This window comes from Strongylocentrotus purpuratus, unplaced genomic scaffold (assembly GCF_000002235.5).
Source record: "Strongylocentrotus purpuratus isolate Spur 01 unplaced genomic scaffold, Spur_5.0 spur5_scaffold_9, whole genome shotgun sequence".
NCBI classification, from domain to species: Eukaryota; Metazoa; Echinodermata; class Echinoidea; order Camarodonta; family Strongylocentrotidae; genus Strongylocentrotus; species Strongylocentrotus purpuratus.
Genome location: NW_022145615.1, coordinates 16,418,718 through 16,446,535, shown reverse-complemented (window position 1 = coordinate 16,446,535; position 27,818 = coordinate 16,418,718). Strand labels below are relative to the sequence as shown.

The 27,818-nt window shown below is 36.7% G+C and overlaps 1 protein-coding gene across 1 annotated transcript; it reads left to right on the top strand.

Moving 5' to 3' along the window:
- Window positions 1-205: 205 nt before the first annotated feature.
- LOC100889998 (receptor-type tyrosine-protein phosphatase U) lies at window positions 206-27,818 on the top strand. Its single transcript, XM_030977178.1, has 8 exons — window positions 206-346; window positions 12,091-12,270; window positions 13,804-13,980; window positions 23,982-24,284; window positions 24,576-24,878; window positions 25,096-25,166; window positions 26,115-26,346; window positions 27,060-27,818. Exons 1-8 carry the CDS (start codon window positions 232-234, stop codon window positions 27,326-27,328), a joined length of 1,650 nt encoding a protein of 549 aa, XP_030833038.1. The 5' UTR covers window positions 206-231; the 3' UTR covers window positions 27,329-27,818.

Here is a 27,818-nt window from a genome sequence, read left to right as displayed (position 1 = left end):
TTACTTCCATTATATTGATGTAAGGAATTAAGCTTAAAATCATCACTTATTTTTCCAACCGTTTTACATATATGATGATGAACATTTTTGTTTCTCTTCCACCGTTCCACGCGTAATATAAAAGAAAATCACACTGTTAATAAATTACGGAATTGTCATCTTGTTATCGATTTTAAATGTTATTTTTTGTCTTATCTACAGATGATCCGAGTGATACTTATAACCTCCTTGATGGTGCTCATCCACGGGATGGAAGGCGCTATCGATGTCTGCCTTTCATACGGGAATTACGAATGCAACCAATCTCCACCCGTGTTCGGAGTTCCACTACCATCATTTTGTAACAGTAGGTTAATATAATATTTTTCATCAAAACTTTGGTACAATTCCTCGAGTCGAAGGAAAACTCGACCGTTTTATCAAGTTGGAATTTTGAAGAAAAAAAGAGAGAAAGAGATTACGTCAAATTTGATGAAATTCTGACAAAGAATGATATGTATATGTAGTGATGTTCTTTATGTTTCAAGCTCACGCCACACATTGGCAACCTCCGTCATTCAAAGTTCCATAACCAGCAGTTTCTAACGGTATATCTTTCATCATGCGTTCTAAAACTTTGGTCATATTGCTTGAGTCGAGGGTAACCTCAACCGTTATCATAAAGTTGAAACTAAAAAACGCGAGAAACGGATAACTGCAAATTTGATTAAATATCGTCCAAAATAATATATATTTGTAATCATGATCTTTATGTTTAACGCTTTGATAAAATTTGAGAAAAAGATGTCGCCTCGGATCCATTCTATAATTCAAATTGAGTATCCGAACATTCAGATACAATAACAGGCCACCAAACTCACCTTCTGTATAATGTGCATTTATGTGCAAAATTCAGTTACTTTTTTGTTAATAGCGAAGTAAATAGATCTGGTGACTCCAGTCGTTCCTGAAAGTACGCGCTACATAAGCTGTTCCCGTCAGGCATTTTCATTTATAGGTGAACAATTGGATAAATCGTGCATTCAATTTAATTAATTGATTTTTTCCATTTGTTTTCATTCGGTTCTAATATTGAGCCCTGTTGAACTACACATCTATTGTTTTCTTGCTGTGATGGTGGTGTTAGTGGTATGATAATAAAACATAATAATAGTACAAGACACGTATCTACATAAATATGAACGTACATATTTTCTTGCAAAAGAAAAGCAAACCAAAGATAAAATAGGTTACTGATCGAGTTCCTATTATCTGTTTAACATTTGGAAAAGGTGTGCTTTAAGGCCCGGTCACACAGAGGGGACGGGGACGCATGGGGGACGCACGGCCGGCGCATGGAAAATTTGCAATTTTGGCCAGTGCGTTGTCGTGCGCCCAACTTTTGTCGAAGCTATACAGCTAGCTGACACCAAATGCATAGCGCGCTGGACGCATACAGGGCATATACAGGGCGCACACAGGGCGCACACAGAGCGCACATGAAAACAACTTCCACGAATGCACAGCGTGTTGCTAGCGCGCTGGACGAATGGTCCATGCATGCACCGCGTTCTACGACGCACGGCCAGCGCATTGGAAATCGGAAAAGAACGTGTGCCTAACTTTTGTCATAATTTTGGAAAAGCTAGCGAGCTGACACAAAATGCACGGCGTGTAGCTAGCGCGCTGTGCGTATACAGGGCGTGTGCTCCGCGTTTGTCTGGCGCTGGTCTAGCGCGCTCCACGCATGTCTGGCGCTGGTCTAGCGCGCTCCGGCGCATGTCTGGCGTGCCTTTGGCGTGTATATTCATGCGTCGAGCTCGGCGCACGTTTTTGAGCATGCTCAAAAAATCCCGACGCACACAGCGAATGACGACGCATGCATAGCGCTGGTCCAGCGTTGGTCCAGCGCGCTCGACGAACGAGTAACGAATGATGACGCACTCCTAGCGAACGACAACGCACTGGCCCAAATTGCAAATTTCCAATGCGCTGGCCGTGCGTTCCCCATGCGTCCTCCCTGTGTGACCGGGCCTTTAAGGGCAGACTTAAAGTTGTCAATTGTCTTGATGTTTTCCATAAAACGTGGGCAGCATGGGCAAAAAAAGCTTCACCATATGTTTTGTTCAGACTAGGAAGGTCAGTAAACAATTTTTTTAAAAACATGAATGAAGATCTCTCGTTGGTCAGTCAGAAATTCATTGAAATAAGAAGGAGTTAGTCCATTAAGCATCCATTAGCTAATAAGCATGATAACAGTATCTTGAACTTGATGCGGGACCAATGTTTTTTTTCTCTTTACCTCTTCAGAGGGACTTAATTGTTCCATTTCAAAATACATATATATTATTTACAAAACAAGTAAAATGAAACATGAATTATATACATGATCAACATAATATCTTAAAATGATCATTTTAACATTTAAAATACTTTCTTAACTTCCTCAATATCGAAGTATTTTATATTTTCTTTGTATTTCAAATAACATTTTAATGATGAAATAAAATTATTTATTAACCTCTTTGGATTGGTTGGTACTTCTCCAAAGTTCCGCTTTACGTAGTCTTTGTATATAACCAGTTGAGCATAATTTATCCAAAATTAAGTAAAGTAAATTTTCTGTTATCTATTTTATATCCAATCAATAACATTTTCATATCAATTTCAATTTCTATTTTAAAAATGAAATATATAATTCTTGAGATAATTTTCCAGAAAACTCTTAATTTCTTGCAACAAAATATAAAATGTTCAATAGTTTCTTTTTCATGACAAATTTCACATTCGTTAGACTGTACGATTTTCCATATAAAGAGATTGTCTTTAGATGGCAATATTCTATGAATTAATTTAAAATTATATTGTTTGATCTTATTGTCTCTTATGTTATTAAATTTGAACTGGAATACATCTTTCCAAACAAATGTTTCTGGTAGGCCTAAAATATTTTGCCAAAAATGGAAACCAATTTTCTCTTTTTTCTTTTCTAGCATTAAATTATAATAACTTTTCGCCGTAGTAAATTCAACGTTTATAACATCTAAAGTTGTCTCAATGTACATTGTTTCATTAAGACTTGAAGCTTTGTTTAAACGTAAATTTTGTGACCAATATTTTGGGAATGCTTTTTTTAATTTTGACATTTTAAATAAAAACAACAGATTCTTTACATCAAAATGGTTATTGAATAGAGAGTTATCTCTATTCCTTTTGTATCCACGACGGGAAATACAGAGGGTTATTATCAATTACAATATTACTATTATTCCAAAGTATTTCATTGGGAATATCTTTTACTTCAAATTTATTTACATATCGAATTTCTGACCATGTGCAAAGCAAATCCATATAAAACATTGGTAAATTTCTCTTTTTACATATCATTTTCATTTGTTTAATATGACAATTATACTGTAAACATAACGGCACCCCACCAACTCTTTCAGTCCAAAATGAAAATAATGTCTTCCACATTGCATCATCTGCATTAAAAAACTTATATATCCAAGATAATCTAAGTGAATTAGCTTTCAAAATCAAATCAACCATACCAAGCCCCCTTCTCTTTCTGACTTGATACAAACATTCCGTTTTACTTTTTCACGTTTAGAATTCCATATAAATATATATATAGTCCTATGTAAAGCCTTGCATATATGGATAGGCATTGAGACAGCTGTGCCTAAATAGACGAGCTGAGGAATTATCAAACATTTTATAATTATTATTTTTCCATAACAGGTCAGTCGTCTCATTTTCCACGTCTTAAGAATATTATTGATTTTTTCAACTTTTCCCTCCCAATTCAAACTGCTAACATATTTATCATTTTTACCAACGTAAACACCTAAATGTTTTATTGGTTCTTCTGTAAATTCAATATCATATTTTGTCATATCTAATTCTTTCATTTTCATTACTTTCGTTTTATTCCAATTAATCTTTGGGCCTGCAAAATATTCAAAATCGTCTAACTCTTTCATAACATTATTTACTGATTCCATTGAATTAACAAATAATGTGGTATCATCTGCGAATTGTGTTATCTTTACTTCGCTAACCCTCTGAACTTCTTTATCTTTGGTTGTAATATTTATCCCTCTTATTGTATCGTTTTCTCGAATTTTATTTGCTAATATTTCTGCCACTAATACAAATAATGAAGCTGATACTGGGCAGCCTTGGCGAACGCCCTTTTGAATATAAAAAGTTTCAGATAACCACCCATGCTGTGCCACCCTACCATGGGCATTTGTGTATAAAGCTTTTATCCATCTTATAAAGGAAACGTTAAAATTCATACGTTTCAATGTCTCAATAAGAAATGAGTGATTTACATTATCAAACGCCTTTTTGAAATCTAAAAATAAAATGATACCGTCAATATTTGCCAATTTACAATAATCAATAACATCTTGTACAAGTCTTATGTTTTCACTTGCAATTCTACCCTTTACGAAACCTCTCTGATCGGCTGATATTATAGACCAGTTCACGGTTAGCACATTACTGCAATGACCCCGAATATCCACAGATCTTTAAAACATGAAGAGGTCCCACTTTGTACATATTTAAATAATCTCTCCTATAGCGATGGAGGTGCTACATGAATAGCCTTTGTTCCCCTTTTTCAAAGAATACTTCCACCTGTGTATCATGGAGTGCATAAATGAATAATGATTACATAACTTTCATGAGCACGTATCCAGTATTTCGTCTCCGTGTATTTAAAAATTTGTTCTGCAATGACCTCTGTCTGCTCATGCTCAGACTGCAACCGTGAACTGGCTTATACTTGGCATATTTGGTTGTAGCCGTATTGACAAAACACGTGCTGCAATTTTATAGTCTATATTAAGGAGAGAAATCGGTCGCCAATTATCAAGAGAACCCTTGTTGCCCTTTTTATACAAAAGATTAAGAATAGATTGACCTTGTGTGAACGAGAGCCCTTGCCTCTCATACCCTTCATTTAAACTATTTATCACCATGTCCTTTATCTGTTCCCACAAACATTTATAGAATTGAACACTTAGACCGTCACTCCCAGGTGACTTATTTAAATTCATAGTAGACAATGCTTTCCAGACTTTCCAGCTTTTTAACAGACCATCACAGCTCTCGGCTTCCTCTTCTGTTAAACATTTCATGTTTACATTTCTGAAATATTCATCATAATTTGCTCCACTTTCTTCTGTCTTACTATACATCATCTTATAAAATTGTTGAATCTCTTTTAAAATATCTTCACTGTTCACAATTCTGTTACCATCTTTCTCTATATAATGTAACTCTTTCTTTTTTCCTCTTTGTTTCTCAAGCTGTAAAAAATACTTTGTACATTTTCACCCTGTTCTAGCCATTTTTCTCTTGATCTGACGTAAGCTCCTTTACATTTCATAGTATACCATTTGTCTAGCTCTCGTTTTAGGTTATCTAGTTTTTCTTTATCAGTATCATTTAAATGTTCATCTTCTACTGAACACAACTGCCTTAATTCCTTTTTCATTTTCACATAATACTGTTTCATTTTTCTTTGTTTTAATCTTGCGTAACATATACTATATTCTTTTAATTTAAACTTACAAACTTCCCACTGTAGTTGTTTACTCATAGTACTTGTTTCAATGTTAATCTTCCGTATCAAGTCTTTAACATTTTGGACATACATATTATCATCCAGCAACAAATTATTTAACTTCCAATAACCTTTTCCCCTTTTTTCTTGGGATATTTTGATTTTCAAAGATATTGCATATTGGTCACATTTTAAACATGGTCGAATATCTGTCGAAAAAACTGAACATTTAAAATCGTTTGTTATTAACCAATAGTCACGACGAGAGTAAAGTTTTAATGACAACTGTCGCCACGTAAACTGTTTCTTGTCTGGAAAAAAAATTCCTCCATATATCTAAAAGCTTATTTCTTGTTTGGAACGATTTAAAATACTTTTTGGGTAGATATGCGTGAGATATCCCATAAGTATCTAGGGTTCTGTTCTGCACACAACTCCAGTCACCACCTGCAATCATAATACTATTATCGGGCCTATGAAGTTTTATCCATTGGTCAAGTGATTTATAGAATGTTTCCTTTTCTATACATTTCGCTGGTGAATATACATTTACACAAAAATATGTTTTTAAATTACATGAGAATTCCGCAATTATCGCTCTTCCATCTCCTTTTAAATGAACATTAATTATATCGATTGGGAGACCACTGCGGATTAAAATTGCTACCCCTTTTGAGTGGTTGGTTCCGTGATCGAAAAAACAATGCCCTGACCATTCACGATTTATACTATTTTCATTGTCACGCTTCAAAAAAGTTTCTTGTAGAAGTGCGATGTCACACTTTTGATGTTTAAACCACAGAAATATCTTATCTCTTTTCAATTTATTACGCAAACCCCTTACATTAAGGGATATCAAATGTATATTTGAATTGATCATAGTTAATCAAGAACTTCTCAGCATTTTCTTCATATATCTCAGTTTCAACTCACTTCTTCTAATTCGATTCCTTTCTTTTTCTCTTTGCTGCTTTTCTCTTCTCCCGTGCTGCCTTTGGTGGCGTTTCTGCTGATAGCGTGGATTCCGAGCTTTCGTCGTCGCTATCGCGATCGCTTATCTCGGAGTTCAAAGCACTGTCGCTTGAGGACTTGCTGTTGTTCTTTGGTTTATGCTTTTCCTTTTCTTTCGTTGCGCTAGTCGTGGCGTCATACTCTCCATCAGCGGCAGTGACATTTCTCTCGTCGGATACACGAGTCGACTGATCGTGACTACCCTTCGACTTGTTGGATGTGTTGCTTGAAGATGGTGTTGTGCTAGTGGCCTTTGTGGCTGGAAGGAAATCTTTTAGATTCGTTTGCTTTCGAACTTTATCGCTATATGATTCCTGTGTGAGACTATTGGTGTCTGAACACTGATTCTTTCGATCGGTTGCCTGGTGATGAGAAGCATTCGGACAATTAACTTCCACATGCCCACTTTGCATACATATGCGACACTTTACAACATTGTTGCACTTCGACACATGATGGCCATTCGCTAAGCATTTCGAACAAGTGACGACTCCAATGATGCTTTGTTCAGGTTGCCCTTGGTGATACACTCTCGCCATGTCTCCAAATGGAAATTTCCTTGGTAGTGGCTGTGATGGATGGTTGATGTATAAAACACGATCTCCATTTAGGCAACTTATAAGTTGCCCGTTAACCCTCAATTTTTGCCGGAAAATTTCCCCTTAGACATTCACTTTCTGTGCCTGTAGATCGCTTTTGATGATCTCATCACTTACGGAAAGTGGCACATCCTTGATTAAAACTCACACATGATTTTCTTTTCGGGCCTTGGTGAATGGGTTTATGTCGTGTATAGGGGCGGCGGCTCCTCGGATCTCTAATCCGGTTGTGATCAACTTCACACGGTCAGGTTGCTTTTCCAGATAAATCCGCCACAAGTGGCGGATTTGTTGTATGCCAGTGATATTTGTTGGCGTAACAATCTTGGCTAAAGCAACATCCTCACCATTGAGTGGTTTAGTATCTCCATTCCTGACGTCTTCGGATCTGAGAAAGACGGGCTTGGGTCCCTTAGGTACATACAGCGGCCTGTTTGGGTTGGGTGTGGTTTCTCTATTAGACATTTTCCTATATTTTCTCACTTTCTTCAACTGAAATCACTTAAAAAATGAAATATTACAGCGTAATTATCGTTCAAAGTCAGTCTTACCGTTCGATTTCAATTGGATGGTCTACGTTAATGTTGATATTTCAAGATTTCTTGTCGTTTAAGCTAGAGGATGCGAAAAAACGTCTTGACGTCGATAGCGCCCTCTTTTCAAGCAAAAACTGCGGGACCAATGTAACTTCGTAAGACAGGCAGGTATAATACATTCCAAAACTTTGGTGATGTTCTATGAGTTGGAGGGGAAGGCTCCACTTCAGTTAGAAGAAGTAAAATAAGAGAAGTGGACCGTTGTTGTTTGTATTGACTTTATGTCATCACCTTACGTACACAAAATAGGTTTTAAAAATGGTAACGTAAATTCTACCTTTTAAAATAAAAAAAAGTAGACGGGCCCAACTTCCGACTAAAACTAACTTGTTTTTGTTGGCTCAACGAGGGGGGGGGGGGGAGTGGGGAGTTAGTGCTCACTACTCCCCCCTGCTTATTCGGCCGGCCGGCTAAGTCGCCGCTAAATATTTTATCACGAATTGAGCCCCCTCTTGGGCCCCCTCCCTTGCCGCCGGCTGGACCCGCCCCTGCATATTGAAATGTGTCTACTACACATCCTCCTGAAAAGTTGCTCTGAAGTTCAATTGTAACGAATAGGGTTTAGCCTACGTATCACCAAATTGCAGCCTTGTTGAATAGATATGAAATGTATTCTAGCGAGACATATCAACATGTAGAAAATGATTGCAAGAAGCCACAATCCTGATATTATTGTGATTTTTTTTATAATAAGATAGCGAATGTTGCAGGAATATCTGATGTAAAGTAGGTTATATGTTGTGATCACAACAAAAAAATATCTTAGTTTGTTTTTTGTCCCCACGCAGACAACTGAGCTACATCATTAAAAGTTATGCTCCTTTGTGTGGCTGTCAAATCAATCGTTTTTTTATATGTTTTTTTTAGGTGGACAGGTGGCGGTTTTTTCCCCTATGGTTCTTCTAAATCCATCAAAGCATTACCAATTATCTAGCGCTAAAATCTCATATAATTTTGTATAAGTGTTTTCATTGATTATAAATTATTAATTGTAAAGCGCATATAAAGGGTATATGGTCCTGAAATGAGCTATAGAAGAACAAAACATAATCATTACTCCTATCTGAATTAACCTGCAACCCAGACAACGCTCTCCCGCTATAAAGTCCGTAGACGGGGAAACCCCTTTATTGCTCCCTTCATATGACGTCATTCATAAGGTGATCTACCGCGTAGCTTAACCCCGGTCACACGGTAGGCACATGGAGTTATTAGGCTAGTATTAGGCTAGTAACTAGTAACTAGGCACCAATCCTGCAGCCGTGACCTCATGAATATTCATTAGCCGCGCGTGCAGCGCTTGTCGCTAGCGCTGCTATAGCTAGCATCCTGAAAACGTCAAGGATTGGTGCCCAAATCACGCGAGATAGGTGCCACTAAGATGATGGTGTAGCGCTGTATAGCCTAGCCTAATATAAAGTCCCAGTTTTTCCGTTTTCTAAAAAAGCAAATTAGGGGTCAGGGGTGGGAAATGGGAGGCATATATAGGCCCTACTAATTTACAGGATATGTCTTTGTGATTATGCCTGGGGCCAGCCGGGTTGGGGGGGGGGGGGGTGATGGGAGCAATATTGATAACATTGAGCGGTTTGTAAAAACTATATAAATTCTATTGGAAATTAGACCACCCCAGCAGATTTTTTGCCCATATAATGCTAAATTGGTGCCATCATTTAGGCCTCAATTATTGTGAAGGTTTTCCTTAAAAAATAAATCCTCTACGATTCATTTTTCTGTGTTAGTTTGTGATTGACATAATATTTCGCTGTACATTTTTCTAAGTTTTGTAGATTTGTATTCTTTTAAGTAAATCCGTTTCATATCTGTATTAAGCATCATTATTTTTCGTTATGTATTTAAATATGCCTTAACCGTGTCTTCTTTATTTTGTTCTTTCATTTCTGCATTGTTAAATTTTGTCATGCTTCAGTTAATTTTTTTTTCTTTGATAATTCTTTCATGTCAGGATTCTTTTTATATGAATTTGAATTGATTTCATTTCATTTGTTCATGCCCCCCCCCCCTTTTTTTTTTTTTTGCTTACCGCTTTTTTTTTTTTAGGGGGATAGGTTGTCAAAATGACCTACCTCTCCTCCTGACTGTAATTTTCTTTTTCTTTAATTTCCATCCCCCCCCCCCCCTAATATATGCAGCTCATGAGAAACACACAATAATAGGCATTTGTATAGCGCCGTCTATCTAGACAATGCTATTCCGAGGCGCACAAGAAAAATAGAAAGAATGAGAAATTTTGGACGAGAAAGTTCGGATGAGTGTCATAGTGCCAAGTACAGGTATTGTTAAGAAAGATAATATTTCAGCTTAGATTTAAAGGTCTCTAAGGAAGTTATAAATCTCAAATTAAATGGTAAATTATTCCAAAGACAAGGTGCTGCAGATAAAAAAAAAAAGCCCGTTCACCACAGGCTACTCGTGTCTTTGGGATCTTAAGAAGATGCTTGTGTGATGATCTTAGACTACGAGCTGGTGTATAAGGCATAACAAGGTTTCGTAAATAATTTGGTGCTAATCCGTTTACAGCCTTCCATGTGAGGAAAAAGAATTTCAGCCCTTCACAATTATGTAAGCATTTAAAATATCACAGGATAACACATCTTACAACAATAACACAATATGGCACCAATCCAGCATTAGATGGGCACCAAACCTGCATGTCATCAATTTCAGCCCTCCACAATTATGTAAGCATTTAAAATATCACAGGATAACACATCTAATACAACAATAACCCAATATGGCACCAATCCAGCATTAGATGGGCACCAAACATGCTTGAATATTCATAAACGGCTGCAGGTCCCACATCGCTGCGACCTTACGAAGATCATGCCTCGAACCCCCATCTGAAAAAGTGGTCGTTTCAACTATGTTGACGCTACGACGTACAGAAGCATAATACGTTGTTACTTGTTATACAGACCTATGCTACGTTTACACTATGTTCCCGGCGGCCACGGCATCCCCGCTTGCCCGAAACGTAGTGCGCCGTTGGATTTTGGCAATATTTTTTCTCTGTGTTCAAGTTTTGTTAGGTCTTGTCAAGTTTTCTCACGGTCTCTCACGATATCCGTGACGGGTCGTGCGGGGAAAGGGGCTGCTGAGTCCCGGAGGGTCCAAGGCGCACTACGGTTCGGCCCGGGTCCACCAAGGACGCCAGTACATTCCCTCCCGGCCCGTCACGTTCTGATGGGGTCCCTCACGTTTCTCACGTTCTGATCAAGGTCTGACACGTTTTTCACGTTCTGTCAAGGCTTTCTACGGATGAAACGTGGACACCGGGGAGCTTTGGAGCACGGTTGTGCCCACGGAATAAAAAGAATGCCGCCCAAGCAATAAAGTACAACGTAGGCGGGGTGAACGGCGAAGATCTTCAGGCTGTTCCTACTCCTCTACTACTGGTGGTGGTGCTGGTGCAGGACGGAGGGCCTTCGAACGTCTTGCTTCTTCGATGGCTTGACCTTCTTTCTTCGTATTGTAGATGCAGTAATGTGTCGTCGATTGCATGCTCAGACTCGAATGAAGCTCCTGCCGCGCCCGTCTTTTATATACTACCTCTCGACCGTGTGCGCCGTGTCAGAACGCAACGCGCCGCGCCCGTAAACCGTCAGACGCCGGGATGCGCCGTGATTAAACGCGACAAAACGGCTACCATACACCCTGGCCTGCCGTTAGAACCGTGGCAAACCTTGGCAAAACGGGACGTCTACGTGGGGCTGATGAGACCGTGGCTTAACTAAGAGATTTGTAATATAACCGATGCTTGACGTCGTTAAGTTACATCAGTTGATCTATAAACAACTTACTTTTTTACGCACAGCTTCAGAATAGAACACTTGTCTTTTAACTCTTTTTTTTCTGCCACATTGTGGCCGGGACTATATACTATCCTAGTTCAGAATATATTCATCGAACAAATAATAAACACATAAATACATCAAATAATGAGGACTGCACACACAGTGTATTCTTTTTTTAAAATTTCTATTCAGTGATCATTTATGAAATACTTTCCATATTTAGTGATGTATTTGCCTGTGTATTGTTGTACTTTATCTTGATTTTATCGCCCTCCTTAATATTCTTTTATTGAACATTTCTCATGGACACACACTATGAACATGACTGACAAAGAAAGCGGACAAAATATACAGTTCCTCAGGTAGACAAAGGAACATCCCTCCACTGCTACTATGTAAAAATATGTAGAACATGTGTCACAGGCATATTCACCTTTTTACATAACAGCAGTGGAGTGATCTTCCTTTGTCTATTTGTCCGCTTTCTTTGTCCGTCATATTCATAGTGACAGCGAACTGTCCCCCTCTTGACGATTTTGACGACGGAGTCCGCTCTGGAGATTCACCCCCTTTCTACCACAATGAACAGGTGTCATACACGTGTAACAATGGTTTCACGTTGGTTGGCTCCTCATCCCTCACGTGTGATGACGGAGCTTGGAATGACGATCAACCAGTCTGCTTAGGTAAGTTTACTGGGTGTTAAACTTGGGTGCTAAAGTTGTGTTATGAAAATGGTAGGTTCTTAATAAACCAATACACCGGGTACTATACGTGTGTGTTTAAATGTATTATCAAAGTTGTAGGTTCTTAAGAAAGCTAATGCAATGGGTGTTAACCCTATTTAGCCCGGGCTATTTTGAAACTGCATAGCCCGGGGGGGGGGGGGGGGGGCTTCTAAGGCCCCCCCCCTATGATCTCGGCCGTGAAACGCCCGATCGCCGCGAAAATTTGCATACATGTCAAGTGAAGTGTATAGAATACTATGGTAATTTCAATTTTTTTGAAAAATTCACTCATTTGCATATTTATGGTAATTTATGCAAATAAGGTCATTAAATTCACATTTTTGCCCATAAATCAGACATTATTCATATTTAAGCATTCTTTCTCACTACATATATTTGTTAGACCATTTGGAATAATAATACAACACAAAAATTTGAAAAACCAGGGTTATTCCTTATGTTATCTATTGTTTTGATAATTTCTTTTGTATTTCTTTGTTTTTTTAACTTATGTATTTTATTGTTTTTGTTGTTTTATTTCATTTCCAACTATAATTCAACTATTTTGACCCCAAAATAAACACCTAAAATCTAAACAAGACCAAATAACCAATGTTTTACCTCTTTATTTGAAAAATGAGATTTCCATATGTTTTGTACACAAATCACAAAAATGAGCGATTTTCGGGCTGACATGCGAAGACAAAAGGACACGTGCCTTTGTAATGGTAGGTCCGATTTTCAAAAAATTTCTTTCAAAAGTTGCGCAAGACTCGAAAGAAAAAAGTCACAAAATTTCAGGGCAAGATTTTCTTGCGTTAAAAAATTATCGCGAAAAATGTCGAGGGGGGGCTTCTCAAGCCCCCCCCCGGGCTAAATAGGGTTAAGATGAAATCTGAAGATAAAATATGACAAAGGAACAATTGAGGGAATATTATATGATACAACACAAATACCTAGAAAAAATACAGTTCACCTATGGTATATCCAATACATGTCACAAAATTTCATTGTAATATTTGCAGTGGTCATTTTTTAGAAAGCCTTTTGAAATGTGCTTTATTATTTAGAAAATTTATCGGCAGTGATGTTGGAACGACATTTGCGTCTGACACGCACATTGAAGGGATTCCTTCTCTTCAAATATAACTTGGATGGTATGTTTTAATTGGGTGGGGTGGGGGGGGGGCTTCAGAGGGTACATGACTGTACTTTAAGCACCTACCATCTGAAATTTCCAAAATAATCGGCATATGGATTAGTTGTAAAAATACAGTTAAAACGTTTTTAATAGGACATAACACTTAATAGGTACTCCAATTATTCACAATCCATAACAACAACTAAAAGACAACGTTTCGTGATAGATATTTATGTGACACTGACAATCACATTCAAAGAACATTTAGAAATACTTTCCTGATTTAAACATTGAACTTGGCAGTTAATATAATTAAATTAATTATTTAATATAATATTTGTTTTCTTCAGCAAATTGCGTTGTGAGTGCTGTACCGGATTCAGATTATTCATCGGGGGGTTCAGTCACGCATGGTACGACTTTCAACGTAACGTGTGACTCTGGCTTTTCCACGGGTACGACAAGGGCCACAGAGTTCTCCTGTAATGATGGTGTCCTGTCTCCTGTTACACTACCTACATGTTACGGTAAGATCAATGGTTTGTTAACTGTTTCTAAAGACTTAGTGTCATTCGCAAATGCTAGACTTTACCTATGGATTAAATTGCCGTTAGATATCACCGCCGAAAGACATCACTGTAAGACACTGTAAACGTACTACAAGGTTTTTTCCGCCCAACTTCGTAAACTTAGCATCTGAATTAACGTTACGTTCATCCAAGTTCGTGCGAAACTGAATGACTATGTAGATCAACATTCAAAAAGCTAATTGCGTCGTTCAATTTGATTTAGTAGCATGCGATTTCATACTCTCGTCACGGAGACGTGCAAAATGAGCATTCAATTTAGAAAAGCGTGCAAAGAGCATTCAAATTCGCGCCGGACAGACGGTGGTATGTATTCGAGCATTCAATTTCGTGATTAGGCATACATAATTATGTGACATTTGTGCATTGCTTTTCATTTGATGTTAATTTGTCACTTCCATTTTAATAATTCAATGCTAAGTCTACTTGTAGGAATGACATGCGTATTCGTTAGAAGATATCTGTCATTACACGGGTTACTGTCCCCAGAGAAGGTGCACAATTTGTGACTTCAAATTTGTTGAATTTAAACATGGACATGATGGAAACAAAATACAATGATGAATAAAGAAAAAGATGTAACACGAAAAGAAAGAAAGATCAAGATTATTAAAAATAAACCATTTAAAAAATAACCTCATTTATAATGACAAATAATTATGAAGACATTTATAAAGAAATGTTTCAACAAAAAAAAAGATCGAACGAAAGAGAAAACAAAATAAGAAAAGCAATATAAATCTATCAGACAAATGAGAAGATTATATAATGTGAAATTATGTCAGAAAAGATTATAGATAAAAAAAATGAACATAAAAAAGTTATTTTTCGTATAAACATCGAGCCTCAAATAATGATTATAAGGTCTAGTTTTAATTTGAATGACCCGATTGCGAAAGAGGTTGCCCATAGACGAAAATGAAACCGCAATTCGCCAAAGAATTCTCCTCCCACTCAACATTAGGGACTTTTAGATTTGCCTGTCGACAGCTTTGACTGCAACGTGTGACGTCATTTTAAGGCACTGCTAGAACAGGTGTCACATGCATATTCACCTGTTCTACACATTTTTACATAAGAGCAGTGAAGGGATGTTCTTTCGTCTACCACAGCAATAGGCCATTTTCGTAATGTAACCAAATTTAATGCATACGTCTTTGTGAAGTGTCACAATACAAATTATTTCCTTCACCTGATAAGAATAATAGTTGTTGTTGTCAGGTTGGAAAACATTATGGCTTGACCTACCTAGCAATACTTAATATATGCAGTTGCATTCTGACTATTGAAATACTATTATTCCTATCAGGTGAATTAAATAATTTGTATTGAGGCACTTCATAAAAATTTATGCATTAAATTTGGTTACATCACGAAAATGGCCTATTGTTGAGGGTAGAATGAGGAACTGTATATTTTGTCCTCTTTCTTTGTACGTCATGTTCAATCATTGTGTTACTTCCTGCATGCATGTATATTGTCGAGTGCAATCTAAAAGATTTCTAATTGTAGTCAACATGGGCAGTTGAGTACGTTGACACGCATGATCAGTCGGCATTCGTCGTGTTCTCGTCCACTCAATCTAAAAGTCCCTATTGGCGACATTGAACGACGCTTATGGCACTGGTTTTTTTTTTTAACTATGACCAAATACCTAAATGGCCTTTTGAGAGCCTGAAACTTTCCAAAGATAAAGAATTAGTAATCAGTAACAACTTTTTCTTGTAGCATGGACCTAGGTTAACCTCCCATAGCTTAACGAAAAATTTTCATCGTTGCTTTATGCGCATGAGATATCCCTGAACAGCAAATTGTTTACGGAATTTTGTAACAAAATTGACATGCCATTTTGGTCGGAGCTGAAAAAAATATATAGCCACAACAATATGTTTTTTTTCTATTGATGATTAATGAGCATGAGTGGATCTTAAAGAAACTTAACAGTAATCTGAATCAACTCCCCTATTTTAATGGAAAAGTGCAATTGAAAATGGCGTTTCGGACGTTACATTTTCCGTAAACAATGTAGACCCTTATTTAACCCACTAGAACAACAAATTAATGAGATTGCATATGGTTTGAGTGAGTTTATTAGTTGCTCCAAGTGATTATATTAAAAGAAAATATAATTTAATTATAGTAGCGCTTATATTACAAATATACTCAAAATTTGAAAAAGTTGTCTCATTTTCCGTAAACAGTTTTGTAACGTCCGAAACAATTTTCAAGTTGAAGTAGCAGAAAATATATGAACAGCAGGATATATCTATCATAACATTTTGTTAACATCTCATGGCAGCTACCCACCAAAACAAAGAAATTTGCAATACATTACTACAATACTATTTTATAGTTAAAACCAATTTTCCGTTAACAGTTGTAACGTCCGAAACAAATGTAACGTCCGAAACAAAAAATACCAATAAAATGATAATAATCCATATTTTAAGGTATCTATAGTGAATAAATTATTATGAAATAAGTTATTATAAGTCTTAACACAAGTCAAAACACAAATCAGGTCTTTCAAATCCATTTATTTGTTGTAATCACAAGAATGGTGTTTCGGACGTTACACAATTATATTGTTAACACAAAGTCGACAAATTTCACCTAATTTTCGATCATATCTGCAAGTTACCATTTCACAATGGACACTCCTGTTAAAAACACTATTTTGATGATTTTATTCAGATTTAAATATAAAAATGTGTAGAAATATGATGCCAAAAATCAAATAATCCATAAAATATCTAATTTTGCCTCCAAAATTGACTTATAAAACATGAAATATTGAAGCCACACTTTGTGATGCAAAGCATGGCTGGCTGCTTCAGTATATCCTTAATTGTAATTTATCAGAAAAAATCTCAACAAAAGTGACTCGTAACAAATATTCAGCCACTTTAACAGCACTTTCTGGTATGCTGTTAGCACGTTTCGGACGTTACATTAAACTGTTAACAGACATTTTCATACTTTAACTAGTTCAAATGAGGGGCAATGATAGATGTGAGAATAGCAAATTTCATTTGTTCAACTTCTCCTTTTGCTATTTACATTGGTGTGTGTTTGCAAATCATGAGGTTTTCATTTTTATAGAGGTTGTTCAAAATGATGTCATATAACCAAAGATTGTATGGTCAATTTACACTATCTGGTAGGTTACAAAAATCAAAATCACCCACTTAAGCAATACCCAGTGTGCATGGTCATGACATGGATATGATACAGGTATATGAAGTTGATAAAATCAAGCAAATTAAAATGTTTTTCTAAAAATTTATGAGAAATATGTATTTTCATCTGAAAATACATTTTTAAAAGGGCACTCAGTACATGTAACTAATCTATGTAGAAAGGATTACTACTGCCATTATCCAAAACTGGAATTGGCATTTACGCTTAATAATGATAACAATTTATCAAGCAATTTTATGAAATTGGCTTACACACTACATGACACACTCATTGGTTGCATACATGTACAATTGATGAGCACAAAGGCTTTCATTATAAAACAATAATCAGTAATCAGTATCCGATACCTATTATAGAAACTTGTACAACATAATGTTGACATATAGATGTAGATCTGCCAAATTTCCAAATGACAAGAAAATGGATTACCAATTTGTGGGGGTAATTAAAGAATGAACATGAAAATAAGGTGTAGCCTCTTCAAAATTAATTAATTCATAATTTTTTCCTTTCATTGGATGAATTACCCTCAAATGAACTAGCCTTATGTACAAATACTTTTCAAATGCTTGACCCTCATAACAAAATGTGCATGTTAATGATCATTTCATGATCCTAAAGATATAGTAACTTCTTCAAATTTATGCAAAAATATCGGGATGTACAATGAATTAGGATTCCCATATTTCTTATTGCGTAAATGACTGGGGATACTTTTGTATACTTTTATTTGTTAAAAGTATTTTTGTAATGTTTTGCTTACCCTGTACACACTGTACATGTATGTGATAGTGATAGTATTGAATGACACACTACATGAATCTAGTTTAAGGCAAAGTACAAAGCAAGCCGATTAAACATCTATGTTGTAAAGTTTGAAGAAATTGATGATCTGATTGAAATGTTCACATCTTGTAACATCCGAAACAAACTATAGCATATATTGTACACTGTTGTTCATAACCTGCAAAATAGAGTATGTTTGTATAAAGTGAAATTTCTAGGAGTTGTGATGACTACAATTGCTATTAGCTCCATATTTCACTTTGTTAGAACACATAAGCATTTTTAACTACACGTTCCTGAAATGAACAGTTTACCTTACATAAATTGAGTAGTCGATGAAGACAAACTAGGTATATGTGCAAAACTAATTAAAACTGCACAAGTTTTTCAATAAATGTTAAAGAAATATTTTTCTGCAAACAATTAATGTTACTTAGGTCAATAATACCTAAAGAAAAGCAATTAACTTGAATAAAGTTATGATGTTAACAGTGTGTAACGTCCGAAACACCAGTGGTGTGACATATGAAAATTATTAGGCAATGCACTGGTTCCCCAATTTTTTGGGATGTATTTAACTTATATCATCAGTTGTTATAATAAAATAAGTTTGACCTAAGAAAAAAGCATTTTACCTATTGAAATAAAAACTTGTTATTGTCAAAATCCTAATTTGGAGCTATTTTTCACTTTCAAGGGACACAAAATCTGTATTTTTCAAGATAGAAACTCAAAAATTTGCATGAATAATCTCTGAAAGATATTCTTAAAGACCAACATATTTGTTTGTGAAGTTAATAGCAAATGAGTTTTATATCACAGTTATTAGATATGCTATAGTTCACAATAAAATTGTAAAAACTCAAAGTATTCATATCTGGTGAATAAATAAGGAGATAGATTAAGGTCCAAAATTTGCATTTCTCAAAAATATGAATAGTCCTAATCCTAAAAATACATGTTTGAAGTGAGTAAACATGATTTCATTTCAGACCCTATTGTGGACACATTTGGTATATGTTAAAAAAACCAGTGCCTTATGCGTTTACAAATTGACTGAACCAAGCTTTAAAGTTGATATTCATTGATTTTAAAAACTAAATTTATTTTCATTATTGGAAAGTTGAAACTTTGATTCGACAAGGTTATCACAATTCAATTCAAGTAACGATTATTATAAATTACAAAACGCTTAAATACAGCCCCGGCATAGCACCGGAAGAGCTCTCCGAACGCTGCTGAGATGTGTGAGATCACAGTATGGACATGACTTGCACAAGCAGACGATGCCCCATGACATCTCACATATTTTCAGTGCCTGTGTTTTCATCTTTTCTTGAGTCCTTTCTCTTACTTCACTACCGTCAGGCTAAATGTATAATCTATTGCCTCACCCTTTACCCCGCGCATGGTTTTATTTTGATGACAAATGCAGCGATACAAAAATAAAGGAATCTGTCGCTTGTAAACAAAATAAGACGCCATTGTATATTCAGCTGCACACATCGGGGTATGTTCGGCGTTTCAAGAGGGAACAAATGCCGTCCTTAATATCATTCCAGGGGGTTTTCAATTTGAAAGTCTGGTTTCTTTGATTGTTAATTAACCCCAATCCTGTGTATTTACAAGCAAAAGATTTTAGTTATCAGAATCGGGTCATATCCCCTTTTGAATGGTTTGACATGCTATTACATTTATATACACTAAACTCATTATAATTTGACAAATAATAGCTTTGCAATTATATTCATTCTCTATGGGATGTCGTCTGCTTGGGCAGTGTTGGTCCATATAGTGACGTCCTTAAAACATCGTTATTTTTCCGGCGAATCTCTGGTATATCCCAGCTGCTATGGAGGTGGTTGTATTTGTATTTTTTTATAAATCACCCGATATGTAATTGACCTATAACTTGTACGATGGCCATCTGTTAGCTTACCAGTTTCTAGTCATACATTAGTTGACATATTTGGGATTTTCTTTGAATTTCACCTTTAATTTTAATGTGCATGTTTAGAAAATTCAGTGACTCGAAACGAAATTGAATGCAAAAAGTTAAAAAAATGAAACAGGGGAACAACGAGTGGAGAAAATTCGCTCAAAAATGAATGCACGTTGGTGAAATTGATCGCTGCTTTGACGAAATTGGCCGAGAAAAACTATTAATAGGGTAATCACACTGCCTGTGCAAACAGTCTGCCCCGCGAACACACACACACAACAGCAGTCAGTTGGTAGAAATAGCAATTTTTGTAAATGTATTAAAACAAAACTCAACAATATTTTTGAATTTTTATTTCACATATATTTAAAGCATACCTTTAACTACAATTCTGTGTAGTTTCATTGTTATAGGCATGTGGGAAATATTTTAATTATTGAATTAGAATATTGTCTTTTCAGCCATGTGTGACATGGCTCGCTGATCGCCCATTGACTCGCGCTGCTATTCTGCGTGGTGAAAAAAATGCACCTCAATGTATAAAACTCCCCTACAAAAATTGCAATATCCTCATGTGTTTCACTCATTGATAAAGGGTTACTTTTCACGCAACAAAGTCCGGCTCGTAATACACAAAAATCCGACCCGCACTGAGCTTTCAAATAGAGGGAACATACATGCGCGTACCCTAGATAACACTGAGTGGGTGGGGGGGGGGAGAAGAGTCGGTGAGAAAGGGGGAAAGACAAGGAAATGGCGCTTACTGACAGTAACGACGAATAAGAAAAAAACTGTAATCGGGAGATTTGGGGTCATTCCAGAAGGCTTGGGAAGCGTTATTGAATAGAGGGGGCCGGGCCGGCCGCATGAAATCTCGAGCCACGGATTTAAAGTTCAACGTTAAAAACAGCCCCTGCTTTTTGGAAAAAAAGTGAAAAGGGCACACTATTTTGGATGTCTTTCAAATAGAAGCTATATACTTAACAGTCAAATTTTTAAATTAACGGTAGAGGGGCTGCTTCACAACTCTTATTTTGCCCTTCATTTAGATTCAGCTCATACCAACTCGCTTGTGCTTATTTTGAACTCATGTTGGTAGTAATCATGGACAGGGGCGGCGATCCTCGGCCCGATAGAGGGACACGTCCCCCCTGGAAATTTAGATATATAGCTAGAAAGAAATATACAAGTAGCGGAAAGAAGGTACATTGGGATTTTCTAGAATGCATAATTTCAGCATTCTACATTGCAAAATCTCGTTTGGTCGCTACGCCCCGGCCCTCGTCCGATAACACAAAACTATGATATGACGCTCCCGGTCGTGATTATTCCATAGTTGGTGTAATAGATCCTTTTTTTTTCCCTTTCATTTCTACCGACCTAATTGTGTGCTATCACAATCATGATTGTTTCATTTTCCCTTTAAAGCATGCGAAGCTAGGGGCGGTAGGGGCAGAAAGAGGACACAGGACGAAAAAGGAGCAGACAGAGAAACATTTTTTTAAAATTCTGACAAGTCGAGAACGGTACAACGAATCGTCTTCTTTCTTTAATAATTAATGAAACGTTAAGCTTCTGCGCTTTGCGCTGGAGGGGGAAACTGAATTTAGAGAAGGATTAAGAGTCGAGAATGGAACAACGAATTATCTTCTTTCTCTAATAATTTCTTTAAACTATGAAAGTTCAAAGCTTCCGCGCCTCGCGCGGAAGGGGGAAAATGAATTCAAACAAGGATCAAGAATCGAGAATGTGACAACGAATCGTCTTATTTCTCTCATAATTTAATGAAACGTCAAAGCTTCCGCGCGGGGGGAGGAAACTCAATTTACACAAGGATTAAGAGTCGAAAATGGTACAACAAATCGTCTTCTTTCTCTAATAATTAATGAAAGGTCAAAGCTTCCGTGCTTTGCGCTGGAGGGGGGGGGAAACTAAATTCAGACAAGGATTAGGAGTCGAGAATGGTACAACGAATCCTCTTCTTTCTCTAATAATTTCATGAAACATCAAAGCTTCTGCGCTTCTTGCGTAACTGGGGGGGGGGGGGGACAGCGAGGGGGACTGCCCGAATATATATTTTTTAATATCTTTTCTCGTATATTTTGGTGATAAATAACACTTTCAAAAAATACATATTATCCTCAAACTTTTGCTTGCTCGCTTCGCTTACTAGCCGAAATGTGAAACCAGAAAATTACCTTTTCGGGCAAGAGGCTTCAGCCCCCCCCCCCCCCCCGATGAAAATGTCAAAAGTTGTACCGGTATGGTGCTTCTAATATGACCTTGTCAGGATTGGTATGTTGAGTTGAAAAACGGTCGGCGCAATTTTCAAATTTCCGCCCCCCCCCCCCCCTTATTGGAAAATCCTGGATCCGCACCTGGTTCAGGTGCAATTTTTTTAATTTATTTAAAAATATTGACCATATCTCTGTCATGTATAGTCATGTCTGAATGATATTTGATATGCATAACTTTGATGTTATGGGTAAACTTTTGGTCACTCCCATGTCCGTGTGCGCGTCACTGCAAACGCGTTCACGTTCTTTTTTGGTTCCATGACATTTGCTCCGGCGACAATTGCTCCGCTGTAAATTTCATACACTAATCGAATGGCTAACTTCAACCCTGGATTCAACACTATACCCTACCCTAAACCTAACCCTAAACCTAACATAAAACCCTATTGAAACCCTAACCCTAACCCTACATCTTAGACGAAATAAAGCCCGGAGCAATTGTCGCAGGAGCAAATGTTGTGTCACCTCTTTTTTGCGTTTAGTTTTGCCATTAGTGACCTAAATCTAGCTCATAGACGTTCGTTCAAACTCAAAATCGACGGACGCGCGCATATGCACGAATTGCCAAAAGTGGTCGATTTCATGTATTATGTTTGCTGTTTTAATGCTTTGTCATCAACATAGTGCCACTTAAGGGAAAACGACTGAATTTGATTCGATTAGGTAATATTTGCCGTTTTTTAATAAATATATCTCTTTACCCCTACTCTGATTTTTCCCAAATTGTATTATATTATACCTGAAACCTTATTCTGAACCTGATTCAATTTTTGATCAGAAGACGGGATCGATGAAGGTGAGAACTGAAAAATCTGCCATTGAGTTTGTGTGGTATTTCCTTAATGGATACTGGGTAGTCATTTATGAGTTATATTTGGTATTCATTAACTTGACGTCATGGGCAACCTTCTGGGTATACCCATGTCCCGGCAGATCACCTGAATCACCTCCGTGACGAATTCAATGTCTAGTTAAATATTACTATTAACGTTTGTTGCAGCCACATGTACACATATTTACATGTGTTCTATTCTGTAATTGTTTGCTTTTTATGCCAAGATTTAGTCCAACCTATATATTCATTACTTTTTTCTTACACTATACATGCAGTAAGTGGAAGTGTAAATAGAGAATTACAAAATAACAACATACCTCCAAATGATTATCTGCTATTGGATAATCTTCGTAGTACAAAAGACTTTCCTCAAGTGGATAGACATTGATGGTTTTCTTGCCTGTAGTATTGCCTTGATATATGTGAATCAATTAAATTTTGACCACAGTAATCCAATTAAGATCTAAACATGTACGAGTGTTTTACATTGTATTTATGTCATTGCTTAGTTCTTAATTGATAGTAATGCTAATACTATGAAATGACTGGGTTGCGATTTACTATTGCTCTTGAAACGTTAAGTTGTATTTAATGTTTTTTTTTTGGGGGGGGGTTAGGTTTTTGACAAGAATATCAAGATTATCAGTATTTGGTAATTCTTTCTAATGTAATCGGATCCATTATTCTGTTTTTGAATATCTTGATTGTTCAATGTTTTTTATATTGTACAGTGTATACAGGATTTGATGCAAAATGTATTTTAGATTGAATACATGAAGCGAACAGATTTTGAATAACATGATTGGATTAGTGTTTGATTTGTGTTGATGTGTTGACGTGTATAATTTAATGTTTAATATATTTCTTTTGTTCTTGACAGTCTTGCCAGGAGTATCAATATTGCTTCCAGAGAGAGTGAACCCATACCAACCATCTAGCTTCACATGTTATGCTCGGGGTAACCCAGTTCCTGAGGCGTCCTCGGTTCATCTTTATAGACGTAGTGGAAGCAACTATAACACGACAGGAATCACCAGGAGATCAAGCACTGTCTCAGGGTCAGAACGAGCTGTTGTCTTTGATGTTGATAGTGTGTATCCACAGGACTTTGGGGGATACCAGTGTCGTCTTTACTTTGAGAATAACACCTATTACAGTAAGCTTATTACCAACGCAACCTATGGTGAGCAAACTGAGTGGCATCGCTTTACTCTTATATAGTTCTGTGAGATACCTGTTTATTAGAAAGCATGAATCCACTTTCTTTAAATGTAGAATAATTTTCAGTCACAATGTCTGCATAAAGGGTTACAGAGGCTCGAATCAGTTATGTTTTTAGTTTTATTATGTATTTCGTTATATTGAATGGCATATTGACTTGTTGAAAGAACTTCGATTACAGGTGTGTTATTGAATTTGACGGTTATTTCAATAAACTGTATTAACTGTTTATGTCTATTTTAATTGTTGTCAGTTCTGCCAGTCCTTGAGTCAAAAGTGGAGGTTACCAGCACGTCAACTTCAGTTGGTCTTCAATGGAACGCATGGTCTGATGGAGTTGACATAGGGGATCCTCCTTTGGTAGGATATGATGTCTTTGCACAGAAGGATGGTAAATGGGTAGCGGTTCAGAGCGTAGACCAACCCACAACATCAGCCATCGTTATCAACCTGACATCTGATACAGATTACATATTTTGTGTAGCAGCAGTGAGGGAAGGAACAGGTGGAACAGGACATGTGTGTCCTAGCAACGGCACAAGGACTCACTGTGGAAGTAAGTTATGCTGAGAAGAAAAGCGATTGATTTTTGTCACGGGTTTGTCAAGATTTCAGAACGTATAATTAAAATGTTCAAAAATTTTCAGCTTGATTTGTACATTTAGCTACATTTAGCGCAATGTATGATTTCACCATGACGTGCAAGTACATGTAATGATTCAATCTACTATGGGTCCAGCAATTTAGTATCTTCTATATAATTTTAACTTCAGAACCCAGTGCTTCTCCAACTGGACTACAAGTGGCAGCCATCAACCCTAAAGAGCTAGAGGTGAAATGGGAGGTATGAACTTCCTTAAAAATAGGTGTTTGATCATTTAGTGAAATGTAGTTAGAAGAGAGGACTTGTCGAGAAAACAAATTGCATATTAAACTGCTAAAGGGATTGTGATTGTTTGTCTCTGATTCAAAACAAAATCCTGGATTTAACTGATGCTTCAAACATAATCATAAACCTTTAGGTCAGTCAAGAATCCCATGACTTTTACAAGCCGATCGCCTGTCTCATTATCAAGACATTTATAATTTGAGCTCGACATTTCAACAACCGTATTAGGTTCATGATATAACACTACTGGTCACTCAAAGATTTTTATTTTTTGAAGCAATTCATGATCATTCTGAAGCGCAATTTTGTAAGGGCTTCAACATTCCACCATATCACAGACACTGATAACACGTAGTGTCATACATTTTAACCAAAAACATTGTTAAACAATGCCTTTAATAGTCAAAAGGTCGTTACAATGAGGTAGAACCACACCGTTAGGATATGGAGCTGGTAAATACATGTACAACCTTGATTAGACTTGATTTTATCTACAATTTCCTCGAGATATGTCAAATAAGAATTCTTTCACATCACTAACTATTAGGCCTTTGGCATTTTGGGTGTTTATTTACGTTCCTCATCATTTGACTAAATGAAATATGTCCTGCGCAAAAACAAAGGCGTACAAAGTGTTACTGTCTGCTCCTCGAAAGTATTAGCTGTTGTATTTATGAAATGGAGTTTTAGTTTAGTTTACAGAAGGAACAAAATATAAATACGTTTTGTGATCGACAGCTAATCGAGCAGCAGAATGCAACATCAGAATGATTGCAGCATCCTTATTAGTGCAACATTTTGTTGGAAAAATAACATCTTGTAGTTTTATATATTAGTGTGGCAATAACTTCTTTTATGTGGTTCTGTTGCATATAACATGTATTTTCACTTTTTATGTTTCAGCACCTCCCCACAGAATCGGCAGAATGCAGGAGTGGGGTGACTCATTATATGATCTACTACGTTTCCACTGGGTCAACTTCTTTAAACTCTCTCATGGTTCCTAATGACACAAGCTCCTACACATTAAGAGGGTTGGAAACCTATCTGGACTATACCATCCAACTGACTGCATCGAATAAAGACGAGGAGAGTGACAGGAGCAGTGAGACTGCCAGCAAAACAATTGAAGAGGGTTGGTGTTTATCTTAGGATGTATTATTATTATAGGGTGGGGGCAGTTGCTTTGCGTGTTCAGTGCCTAGATTAATATTCTCGTAGATAATATTTTATCACAACCTGCGTCTAACGTGATATTTTTGGTTGATTTTACTTCATTTCACAGTATACTTTCAATTTCATCTACAAATTCGATTGATCTTGATAGAGTGGGAATCATTCATCCTGCTAGACTGCAAACTGTATGGTCTGTAAACTGCTAGTTCATTAAACTCAACTCGAGGACTACAGTTTGTTAGAATTAGACCTCGGTCTAACTTCTTTATTCAATTCAACTTCAGACAATACCTAAATCCAGCTTCAGGTTTAATATTAGTGGAGTACGGACGGATATGTTTACACGTCAAATATTGTCGGAGATCAAGTGCAATAAGATATCAAAATATATCTTTAGAAGTGTTTTATATTAACTACTTCTTTCTGCATCATAACAATCCTATACATGACTTTTTGAGACATAAGAGTACTATTTCCTAATATAGTTTATTATTCTTTGTGATTCCAACTCTTATTTCTTAAATAAAAAAAAGTTGCTTTAAGAGCGCTCGTAAGTTATATTTGTTTTCTGGAATTATGTATTGTAGTAACCTGTTAAGACTAGACTAACTACAACAACTAAATCTACTATATTTCAGTGTGATCTCTTTTGAACAATTTTTCTCCAAGCAGTTGCTCCCGCTCCAATAAATTTGACTATACCGCAGATTACTAAAAGCTCCTTCACTGTATCCTGGTCTACCCCTTTACCATCTAACATCAATGGTAACATCCAGAAGTATATCATCCGCTTCAAGCGAACTGATTCAGCTGTTGATGGCGATTATGGGATGGAGGAAGTATGGACTAGTGCATTTGATGGGAAACATACTGTGACGGCCGTTCTGCCCCGTGAAATGAAGTATACTGTTCAGGCAAGATTATTAGACCTCAACACTTAAGACCCAAAGATTAAGGGAATGTTCAATCTCTTCAGATTTTAGTATATTGAAGAATGAGCTGTTATTAAAGCGCTGTTGGAAAAATTATCTACTTTTTTGGATGAAAGGTCTAAGGGTGTTGTGATCTACAGTAGTAGATCCGTCGTCGGACTGTGGGTCACAGGGTCCGCGGTTCGAGTCTCGCTACGGCACTAATGTCCTTTGGCAAAATATTAATCTACATTTGCCACTCTCCACCCAGGTGTTAATTGTGTCCCGGTAGGAAGCAATTCAATTAATACTGTAAGCACCGAAGTCTGCTGCCTAGCAAAGCCGGGGTAATAGGTAGAGCGCCTTGATCACCATGCATGGTGGATATGTGCATGGTGGATATAATCATATAAATATCTAATAATGTTAGTATTAGATCACAAAGTTATTCTTTTTCAGATTCATACCACTGATTTAAAAACATATCAGATTTGAATGCGTAAAGTATTGATATGATGAG

Excerpts from the sequence above, each read along its gene's own strand:
- LOC100889998 (XM_030977178.1), top strand. The coding sequence starts at position 232 with ATGGTGCTCATCCACGGGATGGAAGGCGCTATCGATGTCTGCCTTTCA. Across the intron at positions 347-12,090 it reads ACTACCATCATTTTGTAACA|TGACAGCGAACTGTCCCCCT; the intron begins GTAGGTTAATAT and ends TCATATTCATAG. Across the intron at positions 24,285-24,575 it reads TATTACCAACGCAACCTATG|TTCTGCCAGTCCTTGAGTCA; the intron begins GTGAGCAAACTG and ends AATTGTTGTCAG.